General features: G+C 40.2%; 1 protein-coding gene across 4 annotated transcripts in view; it reads right to left on the bottom strand.

Annotated features, from left to right (window-relative positions):
• ETV4 (ETS variant transcription factor 4) overlaps positions 1–15067 on the bottom strand; it is an 81734-nt gene that overhangs the window by 58905 nt on the left and 7762 nt on the right. For 2 of the 4 annotated variants that reach the window (XM_075347591.1, XM_075347594.1), the window contains exon 4: positions 14810–14857. In XM_075347591.1, coding sequence (XP_075203706.1) covers positions 14810–14857 — 48 coding nt within the window. Of the gene's footprint in view, positions 1–8342; positions 8543–14809; positions 14858–15067 lie in introns of those variants that run through there. The other 2 variants (XM_075347592.1, XM_075347595.1) reach the window with 1 other exon arrangement.

Raw genomic sequence — 15067 nt, 5'->3', positions numbered from 1 at the left:
TAAGGCATGAAAAAAATGGGGGTCAAGCCACCAACCCGGTAACCAAAGGTGTCAAACTTTAGCACGTACTGCATGCAAATGCCACAAATTAACCAAAACCACTCAGTAAATTAATGGAACATGTGCAGGAACTTGCAACCCCCAAAACTTGAGTGCATCAAAGATCTAGGAGCAATCCTGGGAGTCCTTTTGACTTGTTATGGGGGTAGCAGAAGGAGAAATTATGACAACTTTATATAAGTCAGAGAACTAAGAATATAGGGAAAATAGGGATGTCTCTTTTTTCAGCCAAGTTTTGTAAGTTTTTGTCTGTGGTTCCATAGTTTAGGTTGACCACCCTAAAATAAAGAAATCCTTTGAGGTTGGTTATCTCTGTCTATTGTGATTATTAATGTGGCTGCTGAATCATGCTAGTATCTGGAAAGCTAAGACAAAATGACTCTAGAAAAGTCTCGTCTTCGCTGGGTGTACTTACATTTTTTCTTGATACCGCTATTTATGACCTCCTCAGATGTTCTGTCTTATGTGTAATCTGTCACGTTTATGGCCGAGTGGTTCTTACACCAGAGCTGTAATTACATTTCACATTTTGTCTAGTTCCTTAACTGCTAGATACAAATTAATCAGGAGAGGTTACAGTAAGAAGGTAGCACCTGGTTTTCTGCACCTAAGGGATGCCTGAAGGATATAGAGGGAAGGAGGTGAATATAGAATCTGATTCAGAGTCCTGGTATGGACAGCATAGAACAATAAGATGGAGGAGGGTTAAAATGATCATCTACTCCGGGTAATATTTGGAATGATTAGACTGGCTTTAGGAACACTGAGGTTGAAGCCACGTCTTAGAACAATTAGGCCAGAGATCCCCAATGCCTTTATTACCGGCAAACAGCTTCTCACTGTCATTACAGAGCTCTCTATGGATTCAGTCAGACTGGCTCCGAGACTCTACAGCGTTTTGCCACGCCAGGTCTGAGGTTTCTTTTATAGCAGGTAGGAGGAGGGCGCAGACTGGGTGGGCCAAGGAGTTTGAGAGATTTATATTTTACGTGCTGTTAAAAAGAAAGCCGTGCCTTTAGGGCTACTATTATCCCATAACGTTATATAAAAATGGCATAATCTGAAAAGCAAATATTTCATTATCCAAAGGGACCCCAGAGAATTGTGTATGATTTTTGCTCTCGAATTATGATCAAGCTTCCAGTTTTTTTACTCAATAAAGCACTCAGGATTCATTCACCAATGTCCATGCTAGTGGCCATATAATGAATTATTGGGATTCAATGCAAAAATCTCAGCTCAGCGATTAATACACCCCATTAAAATTTGCTTCCCAAGTGGCATATGAGCCTCCAAATTCTGGTATTCAATACAACTACAAATGACATTTTCTATACTAGCAGATCACATTTTTGGCAGACCGAGGTCTCATCATTATGAATTTGCATAAAACGTTCAATATTGCCCAGTGTGAATGTTTCTCACTATACTGTATAAACCACCTAACCAATTTGTCTGCACATCTGATCAGTGATCACATGTGACCAGTCCACATAGATGACTATATAATCGAGTTGATTCCTACAATTGCTCGTAGAAGGGAACCTGGACATGGACCCAGCTCCTTGATAGCCATTTAACCTAATAGAGATGAGCAGACCTGTGGAAGTTCAGCTTTGCCAGGATCATTAGGACTTTAAAGTTCAGTTTAGGACCCAGATTTGACCTGAGCTTGATCCCGAACCTCATTGGAACTCACTGATTGGGCAGTCTGTTTCTCCACCGACAAACAGGTGGCCATAAACAGAGCATTTCCAGGGAAGTTAGGGCAGGGTTTTTTTGGACCCACTACATCCGAAAACATGGTTTTCACCCCGAGTAAGACCCATTCAGAGACTGTAAAAGTCTCGCACTGGGCCGAGCACCAAGCGTACCCAAGCACCCCAATGCTTGATCGAGTGGTTAGCATATGTACAGCACCCAAACTTGGACACTGAGGGGTTTTTTTAAAGTCTGTGTTCGGTACAAACCCTGAACTATATCTCTAGTGAGATATAAGATAATACTTTTAAGGATAGTTCTAAGAGGACATCTTTAGCATGTTTTAAAGTTCACATCTACAAGCAGGGATCTACATGAATGGCCACAAGAAAATGTATTTACCCCCACTGATCTCAATGGCATCTGAAATTATAGAGAAGTCTAGAAATATCTCATGAAACATGATATTCTGAAATCCAGAGGCTTGACATCCATCTCTACAATATTGAAGAAATTAATACCAGAAATTCGATAAACTCCCATTGACATGAAGTCAATGTATGAAGAACAAGTTTATGAGAAGCACAAAGTTGGCCCAGAAATGGCATAAAATACCAGCAGACTGCAACACCCTACGGGAGAGGTTATTCCACATAATCCGGCTTCCAGCTCTTTTCTGCCGCTACAGCCACATGAAACATCTCAGAAAGCTCATAAAGTCACAGGGAAAGAATCACAGATCATGTGCAAATTGAGCCAGGGGGGAGCAGAAAGTTGTTTAACATCCCTTAAAACTCCATTCCAAATTGTCTTTTTCCATCCGCAAATGCCAGAAATCCTTTTACTAGTAACTACAGCTTAATGTGTCCTGTTTTTCATAAATGCTGATGTTGGACTTGCTTTTTTAACAAGTAGAACTGTATAAACAAGGCAATCCTGCCCAAAAACTTCCATTACTCCAATGTTTCCAAATAGGAAACTGAAAAATAAACGTCTGCTAAGGTCCTCAAAAAGCATATTAAAATAAGAGCACCTGCAGGGCTATCAATGTGCAGTGGTAGCAAAACAGTGGAAAGACCGGCAAACCCGAGCCTTGTAGAGTTCTGATCCAGAATGTTGAACCAGATGCCTGAAAGAGGTTCCAGGAACCAAAACAAGTTTTTAGAAGTGGAGATTCAGGAGCTTGTCCCTTTGTCTGCAGAAATAACTATATATGTGCAGAAACTTGGTAAAAAAAAAAATAAAGTGTAGAAGTGTCCTTAGGGTTTCTGATCAGTGTCAGAGTTTGGTCAATGTCTCAGTTTTTACTGTAGGAGTTTCATCAGTTTTTCTCAGGATACTCCCCCATAACAAATGGAGGTTTCATCCTTTTTATTAATCAAACAGTCTCATGGACAACGGACAGCGCATGGATGGCATCAGATTTCTGTCAGATTTTTTTGTGCATCCATAAGTTGGCCAGTTTGATCCAACACATATCCATGCTTTTTTATGGACCACTTGGTCCAAGGCAAGGAGAGAAAAAAATTGGACATGTTAACTATCCAATAAACTATCATATGAATCAGAGCCTGGTTACTCTGGCGTTTCAGAAAAAATAGAGTTAGAAGATTTGGCCAGAGACTAAACTAGTCCGGTGCCGCACCCAGCCAACTTTTCCCAGCGCTGTGCCATGTGACCGACAGGCCCAGGAGAGCGGAGCAACCTGCAGCTCCAAGGCTATTGGTAATTGTAATTATTACTGAGCAGTACAATAGCAAGAATGGCACAGTATAACTAGTACTTGGTAAAACAATCGCATGGATATAAGACATATCAATTGGTCATCTTGAACATAGTTAGGTGGCATCCAAACTGCCATTTGAGACTGCAGAGTTGTCCCAGACATATTATGTTGGGGGAAGATAATGATAAGCATGTTGGAATTCCAATGGCAGATCCTTTTGTTCTACCTGGGAAAAGCTACTGTCAGAAGAGTCTGGCAGCGACTATCAGAGAACATAGGAGCACTCAGCCAAGCGTTCCTGTGTATGGGGTAGTCGGGCGCTAACAGTTGGCCTACATGACTGTTCAGCTGAGAGCTAGCTAATGTGTACAAAGCTTTGCTTTAAATAGTTGGGTACCTTTGGTCTATAGTTTACCAATGAGCTAGAACATATTAATTTGTATCAATACTAACTATCCAATAAAACATTATCCAGTATATCCGCAACCAAAACAGGAAAGTCTATAATGCTTCATTTTTTTGAGAAATTATACTGGGATAAAATTGCTACTTACAACCAAAAATGAAAATGGCAAGTACATGGTAGTGGTAGAAGATAATCATTTAACCTGAGGTCTAAGACACTGACATTAAAGAGAAGCATAATAAATCAGAAAATACATTTGTTTTGGGGTTCCCTCACTTATAAAATATAAAGTAAGGCATAGCCCTTTGCATTTGAAGCAATCTCCTGTTTAGAGGCAGGATGATGCAATCTGAGGATTTAGGCTGGACTGTGCCAAGGCATAACAACATTAACTAAAAAAAACAGTCAGAACTCAGAATACGGAGTTAGGGTCGCTGCCAGAAAGTAACCACAAACATGTAGGCATTTCCATTTTAGCTCTGCTTTCAAGAAAATATAAAAGTGTAAAAAGGAAACATTCATACACAACATAGAAACAGACACATTTTCAAAACATAAAAAGGATCAAAAACTGTTAAAAAAATTAAGTCAGACAAAGATGTATCTGGAACTGCTCATTTTTCTGAAAAAACAAACAAACAAAAAAAAGCAAAAACCAATGTGCCATCTAGAGAAATTAAGATTACGTTATACCATGTTTTTAGACATAGGCTTCATTTGTTTTATGGCAGATATTGTCAAAATACTTGTTTTTTGGGAATCTAAACTACTTTATTAAAGAAAATTCAGTTTATCCCCTAATAAATGTTGACTTAATAAGCGTTAAGCTGACTTGGATACTCCAGTTGTCAAGAAAAAAATAAAAAACCACAATAGACTAAAATAGGAAATTGTGACATAAAAACTTCAACTAATTGTCTCTACTTCCTCACATACCATCCCTGAGTCCATCAGTTTTATAAAAGCTGACAACAAAAATGTCAACAATTTTAGAAGACTTAACTTAACCACTTTATTAGCCAGTAGACCCAATATAAAGTGGAGCTTCACTATATAAACCAAGTACGAGTTCACCGTCTTCACCATGCAAAGAAATTGTCTCCAACCTGGTATTCTTAAGCGTTTGCAAATTCTAGGGAAACCATAAAAGGTATTCTGAGAGTTGTAGTTTTCCAACACCTCGAGAGCACAAACATCAACACTTGCGTTGAAAACTAGTTGTCCAGAATATTGAACATGAAGGCATTTAATGGAGGTCATCCTGGGTTTGTCTTTTTTTTAGCTGGGATCTACAGTTTTCTTTTCTTCACTTTAGGCAGTGTACACAAATAAGCTTCAGGCCACTGACCACATAATAATTTAGTCACTTTCACTATTAACCAAATCAAACCCCTGATCAACCTCAAATGCAATAATGTTGAAGAGGAAAACCAAGGAAGTAAGGTTGGGTAAGCACAATTATTAGCACATCAAAGGGAATGTCACTTGTAGACCCAAGGAGTTAGTGTGCTATTGTCCCTTCATCACCTAGTTCTTCCTGTTCTTGGAGACCTCCACTACAGTCCTAAGGATTTGCTCAAGCTGGGACGTAGTCTAAAGGCCCAACCAAATGGTTAAGAAAGACAGATCAAAGGAGGACAGCAAATCACAAATTATAGCAGCTAATCTAACCGGTGGACAAAGTCTATGGCTTATTTTGAAGATATGATGCACCCAGAATATGTGGTATATAAAGTATAGATGACACACTTAAAGACTCGCCACAAATGGACCTTAAATTAGGAAATTTAAATTACTTTATACTCTAACTGTACAAGCAGAAGCTAAAAATGGATATCCATCTAGTCACATATAAAAATCAACTATTTAAATGTTTGGTTATTGTATTGGTGTAAGAATTATATTGTAGTACTGAGTTAAGAAAAAGCAAACATTTTTATTCCTAAAATGACAAAAAAGGTATCACTCATAGAATACTTTTGTCATTTTTGGGCATAAAAGTATTTATATTTGTTATTGTAATGGGAAATTTACATACCATGGTAACTCAATTTCAGTTTTGGGCTCCAATTCCAAAAGTTCCACAATAAATATAAATAACCATACGTAGAATCAGCAAAAAAAATAAATACTTATATCTAGAATTAACTAAATAAAAATAATGTCAGCAAAGTCTAAATACCGTAAACCCAAATTCCTTATATATCAGGTAAATCTCACGAGAGCTTGGTGCTGATCGAAAGGTTTTTAGATGCAGACAACATTTAGTGAAATGATGGAAGACGGTCAGCTGATCCACTGGCCAAGTGTCAACATTTGTCAATTGGAGTGGCCAGAGTGACGGGATCCATCACTGAGTCCTTTAATCTGTGGGGTGCCTGTGGTTACATAATCCTCAGGCGTCAGGACCTGTCTGGTTGCCTGACGTCCCCATGTATCTACTATCTCTTCTAGATTATAACAAAAAAACTAAAAAACAAACATATCCTCCATCAACATAGTCTACAGAAAAACTCAATGGCTCCACCAGTTAATCATACATGAAAAGACAAAGCAAACCAGACAGATCCAAGCAAAAATCAGCTCCTATGCAGTTTACCTTGATCCTCAACCCTGTTGCTACGTATATACATATATCTGTTATAAACTGGTATCCCAGCAATATCATAACATCGAGTATCACATGCTCCTCTGTTAGCAAGGGCAATACAGATCTCAAAGCAGATAAGAGCAATCTTAAATCAACACTACAATCTAGGAGTTCTAGCACTTCCCATATCTCTGCAGACACTTGTAAATGAAGATTTTCTGAACTGGAACTTCAAAGACTCCAATTAAAGACCAAATGCCTAAAAAAACTAAGGGAGACATTGAAATACTTAACAAGAAGTGTTACATCTGAGCGGTTTCTGTGATTGTCAATCACATACAGAACCATTAAACTTTATTTGCCTACATCACAGAAGCCCTTGACATGACTTCCCAAAATGGAACGTATGGAAGACGGTGGAACAAGTTTGGAAACACACCTAAAGTACTCAGCTTCTCAACTACCGGGAAGCTAGCCACCAATATGTACTGTAACCTCATTACGTCTGAGAAATAAAACCATTTACGAGAAATGTAAACTTTAGTAATATACCAACATAAATTATTGATATACTATCAATATATCAGTTTAGAATACCTTTTATTTTAGCCCTTGAGAGTGATGAAACCGGACAATGTAGCCTTCAGACCAGAAACAGGTTGTATACAATACCATTTTTGCTGGAAAACCTATGCAATGACGACCATCCCAGTACCTGATTTCTTGTTCATCATTCTGTTAAATGCTATGGGAGATTCTTGATATTAACTCTTCAAGAACAAGACTTGATAAAACTGATGATTCACAATGGATCATCACTGCTTCCGATAGTGACTAAACATGATAAAATCCAACATGCCATGGGTCAACTAAGGTGGCCACCTCTAAAAAGCAAAAGCCTGAGTTTCCAAGCTATGGATATATAAAACATCTAGGATGCCATTACCAACAGAAGTATTTCTAGCTTAAAAATATGGGATGGATGTCCACTGATTGTATGTCAAGCTGTGTGGCATATGCAGTCTTCCTAGTTTATTGGGGTGGGATGAGATGAAGTCCATGCATTGCTGTCATGACTTACTACAACAAACCAAAAGGTATAACCTGTAGTTCAAGTGGGAAAACCCATAGAAAATCTGAATCCCTATTTAATATAATATTGCGTAGGAAATTAATATAGAAAAATAAAGTATAGGAGTCTTTAAATCACTATTGAATGAGAGGACTATTCCTTGAAACACGCTCTTGTATAACAAGGGTTTATTGTATTTCCCTTCACACCTCGGGCCATAAATTGAGCATGGGCTATAGGTTATACAGCATCGTAGGTCAAAAGAGCACAGATAATGGAAAAACACACTGAATGTGGCAAAGTTCAAGATACGTTACTAATAGAAGTAGCAAAACACAGAATACTCTGGTATAACCAATTAGATTAAAGGGGACAAAGCTAAAGAATAACCAAAAACACACAAACCGTATTAGTGAGAATATAAAACAGTGATATATGAAACAATTCAAAAATGAAATAAAATCCTGACGAGACCTGAGGTATTTGACCCAAAAGCCGGACATAATAATGCTGCAGTGCTAGAAATATTTCAATTCTACAAATGACACTTCTTAAATGTTAATCAATATACCATCACAAAAGAAATTCTATATACCCGATAGCGTAATGATGCAATTATATGTACACCAGTCCCCAAATAACCCTAAAAAGCTTACACTGAAAATAAGACAATAAATATTAACATCATGACCGCCAGATGTGACACCTACCTCGATAATACATCAACACATGTCAATAGAACTCAACCATGGTCAGACGAAAAGCAACAGATGTAACAAAAACCTACCGGTGATATCAAACCAGATGGAGACTGGGGCTCTAAGCGATTTTGTAATCCCAATATTAAAGAGCATGGCGTCGGTGTCATCAGAACGGGTCCTCTGAGGGAGACGCAGGAGGTTCATGTCCCAACGCTTAGGGACTGGCAGTGCCAAACACCAGTTCCTAACTTATCCATTATTATAAGTGGCTGATAGAGACCGGCATGCTCACCTGCATTAGAATTGAAAGTCCAGAGTCTCACACCCCAGCGACAGTATGGAGGAAGCTCATATCACTGAACCAATTATTTAAAAGGTAAGAATCATTAGTCCTGAATCTTCATTAGTCTTTTTAACCTCTTCATGGAAAACTTGAAGTCGTTAAAGGTTTCAGATGGTTATTGCCGTGGAAGGACAATGCATTAATTTAGACGTCAGTGGCCAGAACAAGCTGGACATGGACCAAAACCGTTAATGATACAGGATTTCCATGATGGGCAAAACCCCACATACACCTGACAACTGGATTTAACCCTATAACTTGTCAGATCAAGTCACTGTATAGCGAAAAGTAAAAATACACAATTTTGGAGTAATGAACAATGTTGTGAATGACCAAGCTCAAGGATCAGGTACAATTAAGAGGAATCTTGATATAAATAAATCACAAGACTCTCGATTGAGACTTACGATTTCGGGAACATTGGCCTATATAGAATTCATTGCTTACTATGGACAACTTATGTAGGTTTCTAATGTCTTCTGGACAAAACCTTACCAAACCATTACTTTCTAGACATTTTCACTATGTATTCCAGGACTAGAACACACATGAAAGGTTAACAAGTAGCTCACACAAGTATAACAAATACTATAAATCATAAAGTATATCTTAAGCTAGATTAGGGATATAGATCATCTCTACAATAAGGCCTAAAAGTCAAATAAAGAATAGGACTAAAGAACCTCAAATAGTAAAAAATATTTTTCACCCAGCACCCATCTTATTGGCTACTTTTCCATTGAAGGCTATGAACTACAATATTGCAGAGGCCATTAAAAAAGAGCCAAGTGGCCCCGAAGACGACAATATCTTTTCCATCACATTTTCAATTAGATTTGACCCCTTTTGGACTCTTAATGGCAAAATAAGATGAAGAGCGCCAATAACGAGCTTTTATGTTAAGACTATCATCACCGCGTTCATGTCTGCAGTAGCTGATGGTTGGGATCACGGGCCATGAAATGGATAAAAATGCAGAGTTATAAAAATGAGTTATAAAATCAGATTGTACTTTCTTTTCTCCATATTTTATCGGGAAGGGGGGGGTCATGGAATCAAATTCACCTTGCATGGTATAATAGTGAATGTACCTGCCATTAATAGATTACATATTTCTGCCTGGAAATAGTCACATCTTAGGCGTCTGTGACACACATTGTTATTGACTAAGTCAGATGGTGAAAGTATGTATAAAATTTCCAATATTCTGGGAACATATCCTACAGATATAGCAGTGCCGAGTGGTTTACCCATAAAGGCAGAACAGATTGTGGACACTGATAATGACACTAGACAATGGAGGATTCATATGGACGCTATAATGTCCCTCGTAATATTAAACTATCACAATGGCTTGAGTTGTCTATATGTCAATTAAAAAAAAACAAATAAAAAGGAGTCATATATAAGACAGCACAGTATAGGATCGCTTAAAACACTACGTGACCATTGATCGTTACTCAGGATGCATTTTAGGAACAAGATTCTTTTACATTTTGCTATGTAAATGTCTTCAAAGTAACAAAAAAAAAAATATTATATTATATATATATATATATATATATATATATATACACATACACATATATACGCATACACACACACACACACACACACACATATACTGTATATACGGCAAACTTTATCATCTGAATGTACCAACAAGTCAGTTTGCTCCACGCCACAGCCCACATCACGATGCTCCAGCATTAATTTGCTATAGGCATGAACCCTCATGGTCATTTCCTGTGTTAATCTACACCATATGTTATTGTCCAATTGTCGTCATAATGGCATAAAAAATTCATTTACCATAGGAAAGCTGTCATGAATCCCATACCCAATATCTACTTATTTGCATTAATTGGTTAAGCTTACATTTACCAGATAGAGTAGAAGAATAATGTTATATATATATATATATATATATATATATATATATACACACATATACACATACACACACACGCACACACGCACACACACACACACACATATATCGAACTAGTTTAACCATTTGGTACCAGTCTTTGTGAAGTGCCAAACAATGGAAAGTTTTCAATGAGTTTCAGGAACTGAAATTTACAAATAGACTGTTGATTGTAAGCGCTGTCGCTGTGTTAGATTGTAAGCGCCGTCGCTGTGTTAAGATTGTAAGCGCTGTCGCTGTGTGATAGACTGAAAGTGCGGACGCTGTGTGCTAGATTGTAAGCACCATCGCTGTGTGTTAGCTTGAAAGTGCCATCGTTGTGTGTTAGATTGTAAGCGCCGTCGCTTTGTGTTAGATTGTAAGCGCTGTCACTGTGTGTTAGATTGTAGGTGCTGCCGTTGTGTGTTACATTGTAGGTTCTGTTGCTGTTTGTTAGATTGTATGTGCCGTCACTGTGTGTTACATTATATTGGAAGCACTGTCGCTGTGTGTTAGATTATAAGTTCCGTTGTTGTGTGTTAGGGTATGTGCGCACGTTGCTTTTTACCTGCTTTTTACCTGCTTTTTTGCTGCTTTTTCTTCTGCGCTGTTTAATGCCAAAATGGATGTGTTCTTCTATTCAAGCAAAGTCTATGGGAATTTGGGTTTCTTGTTCACACTATGTTGTTCAAAATGCTGCCTTTTTGTGGCAGAACTTTGGTCAAAAACAGCTTTGCAGTGCAAAACCCAAATGGCAAAAACAATTGACATGTTGCTTCTTTGAAAAGCTGAGTTTTTGACCAAAGTTCTGCCACAAAAAGGCAGCATTTTGAACAACATAGTGTGAACAAGAAACCCAAATTCCCATAGACTTTGCTTGAATAGAAGAACACATCCATTTTGGCATTAAACAGCGCAGAAGAAAAAGCAGCAAAAAAGCAGGTAAAAAGCAGGTAAAAAGCAACGTGTGCACATACCCTTACACTGTAAGCACTGTCGCTGTGTGTTACACTGTAAGCACTGTCACTGTGTGTTACACTGTAAGCACTGTCACTGTGTGTTACACTGTAAGCACTGTCACTGTGTGTTACACTGTAAGCACTGTCTGTGTTACACTGTAAGCACTGTCACTGTGTGTTACACTGTAAGCACTGTCACTGTGTGTTACACTGTAAGCACTGTCACTGTGTGTTACACTGTAAGCACTGTCACTGTGTGTTACACTGTAAGCACTGTCACTGTGTGTTACACTGTAAGCACTGTCACTGTGTGTTACACTGTAAGCACTGTCACTGTGTGTTACACTGTAAGCACTGTCACTGTGTGTTAGACTGTAAGCACTGTCACTGTGTGTTACACTGTAAGCACTGTCACTGTGTGTTACACTGTAAGCACTGTCACTGTGTGTTACACTGTAGGCGTTGCCTCTGTGTGTTAGATTGTAGGTGCCAACGCCGTGTGTTACATTGTAAGTGCTGTTGCCGTATGTTAGATTTCAAGCGTTGTCGCCGTGTGTTAGATTGTAAGCACTGTGCCGTGTGCTAGATTATAAGCGCCCCTGCTGTGTGTTAGATTGTAGGTGCCAACGCTGTGTGTTAGATTGTAAGTGCTGTTGCCGTATGTTAGATTGCAAGCGTTGTCGCAGTGTAATAGATTGTAAGCACCGCCACCTTGTGTTAGACTGTAAGCGCCGTCACTGTGTTAGATTGTAAGCGCTGTCGCTGGGTGTTAGATTTTAAGCGCCTCCACTGTGTTAGATTGTAAGCGCCGTCAATGCATTAGATTGTAAGTGCTGTCACTGTGTGTTAGATTGTAAATGTCGTTGCTGCGCTAGATTGTAAGCGCCATCGCTCTGCATTAGATTGTAAGGGGTACTTTGCAGGCTGCGACATCGCTAGCCATTGCTCGCGATGCCGAGTGCGATAGTACCCGCCCCCGTCGCACATGCGATATCTTGTGATAGTTGCCGTAGCGAACATTATCGCTACGGCAGCTTCACACGCACTTACCTGCCCTGCGATGTCGCTCTGGCCGGCGACCCGCCTCCTTCCTAAGGGGGCATGTCGTGCGGCGTCACAGCGACGTCACACGGCAGGCGGCCAAAAGAAGCGGAGGGACGGAGATGAGCGGGACGTAAACATCCCGCCCACCTCCTTCCTTCCGTATTGGCGGTGGAGGCAGGTAAGGAGATGTTCCTCGCTCCTGCGGCTTCATACACAGCGATGTGTGCTGCCGCATGAACGAGGAACAACATCTTATCTCCTATTGGTGCAACATTCTGAAAATGTCCGACACTTCACAGATCACCGATTTACGATGCTTTTGTGATCGTTTATCGGCGCATCTAGGCTTTACACATTGCGAAGTCTTTACCGGCGCCGGATGTGCGTCACTTTCGATTTGACCCCGACAATATCGCAGTAGCGATGTCACAACGTGCAAAGTACCCCTTAGTGCCGTTGCCATGTGTTAGATTGTAAGCGCCATCGCCGTCTTTTAGATTGTAAGTACTGTCGCCGTGTGTTAGATTGTAAGCGCCATCGCCGTGTGTTAGATATTAAGCACCGTTACCATGTGTTAGATAGTAAGCGCTTATAAAGCATTAATCTATACTGTAAATGTCTATAGGCACTTCATAATCTTTAATGTAGCACTTTGCTGTAGATCAGTAACCGTTGGCACTCCAGCATTTGTGAAACTACAATGCCCAGCATTTAGAGGCTATCCAAGAGGGGGGATAAATGGTTGCTGATCAGGTCAGGAAGAAATGGTTGCTGATCAGGACAGGGAGGAATGATTGCTGATCAGATCGGGGAGAAGTGGTTGATAATCAGGTCGGGGAGGAATGGTTGCTGATCAGGTCGGGGAGGAATGGTTGCTGATCAGGTCGGGGAGGAATGGTTGCTGATCAGGTCGGGGAGGAATGGTTGCTGATCAGGTCGGGGAGGAATGGTTGCTGATCAGGTCGGGGAGGAATGGTTGCTGATCAGGTCGGGGAGGAATGGTTGCTGATCAGGTCGGGGAGGAATGGTTGCTGATCAGGTCGGGGAGGAATGGTTGCTGATCAGGTCGGGGAGGAATGGTTGCTGATCAGGTCGGGGAGGAATGGTTGCTGATCAGGTCGGGGAGGAATGGTTGCTGATCAGGTCGGGGAGGAATGGTTGCTGATCAGGTCGGGGAGAAATGGTTGCTGATCAGGTCGGGGAGGAATGGTTGCTGATCAGGTCGGGGAGGAAAGGTTGCTGATCAGGTCGGGGAGGAATTGTTGCTGATCAGGTCGGGGAGGAATGGTTGCTGATCAGGTCGGGGAGGAATGGTTGCTGATCAGGTCGAGGAGGAATGGTTGCTGATCACGTCAGGGAGTAATGGTTGCTGCTCAGGTCCAGGAGAAATGGTTGCTGATCAGGTCCTAAGCTCCGTTATAATCACTGACCTAGACTGGAAAAGCTCGTGCTACACTGTGCTCTAGATTGTAAGCTCCACAGTACCACTATCCTCTGTCAGTCCTTCTTGGTGTTCTGAAGCCAAACACTTCCCAATTAATAACAGATAACATCAAGATACGAATAATCATATATTGTACTCTTTATAAAGACTGTGCGGGTGCTTCCTCATGGCATCCACCACCCGTGCCCACATCTAGGCTTTAGTTTGCAAGATTCTATTTGCCAGTATAATCTAGAATGTACATACCAGTGTGACAATATGCCCTAGAGTGCTAGCTCCTATGCACATTATACACAACCTACACCGATCGCTCCACTACTTTCTTTTTCAGACACTGCAGAATAGATGGGTGCAAGATTAATAAATGATAATTCCTTTCAAGCTCGTACAGACGGCATAAAAATCTCCATCCAGTGTTCCATTTGCTTTCAGTCTAATTAGACTCCAAGGAATTGCTTTTCCTTTCAAACTCATGTTTGGGAAAAAAAATAAATAACTTGCAGAAAGCGATTCAAAGTGAAATGCATAGAGAAGACCACACGGCGAATACTTCAACAAATTGCAGGTTTAACCCCTGCAAGACCAGTATCAGTCAAGAAAAAAAAACACTTAAAGAGGAAAGCGCTCGGGATAGAGGGGGGGGGGAGGGGTATGGGCCGAGAGCCAGAGCCTATTCATAAGCAAATACACAGCACAATTGTTTTATTCATAATCCTGAAGTTAAACAAGTCCCAAAACGTTGGCAGAAAAGAAAAATATCGCTCATCTGTGGAACGGGCTAAAATAAATATAGGGGAGGGGAGGAATAAATACAGATGTGCCGCCCGAGTAATAATAATGGGGGGGGATCTTACCTTCTGTTAGCCAGGTTTCTTGGAATTGGCTTAAATCCTGGAAGAGATCTGAAAAGGAAAGGAAGAGTGTGACTCCGGAATCCGGGTTTAGGGATTGTTTGCATCTCATTACAGACACTCCCAGACGACTTTACGGCCAAAGACCGTTGTCTCCTAATATACACTGGGATGCAAAGGGTTACGGAATATGTCGGCGATCTATAGTAATAATGCATCTCATCTACACGGACCAAAAAGCACTCCTCATAGCATTATACA

This window comes from Anomaloglossus baeobatrachus, chromosome 5 (genome assembly GCF_048569485.1).
Source record: "Anomaloglossus baeobatrachus isolate aAnoBae1 chromosome 5, aAnoBae1.hap1, whole genome shotgun sequence".
NCBI classification, from domain to species: Eukaryota; Metazoa; Chordata; class Amphibia; order Anura; family Aromobatidae; genus Anomaloglossus; species Anomaloglossus baeobatrachus.
Note: the sequence above shows the minus strand (reverse complement) of the source record. Positions and strands in the feature narration are given on the sequence as shown.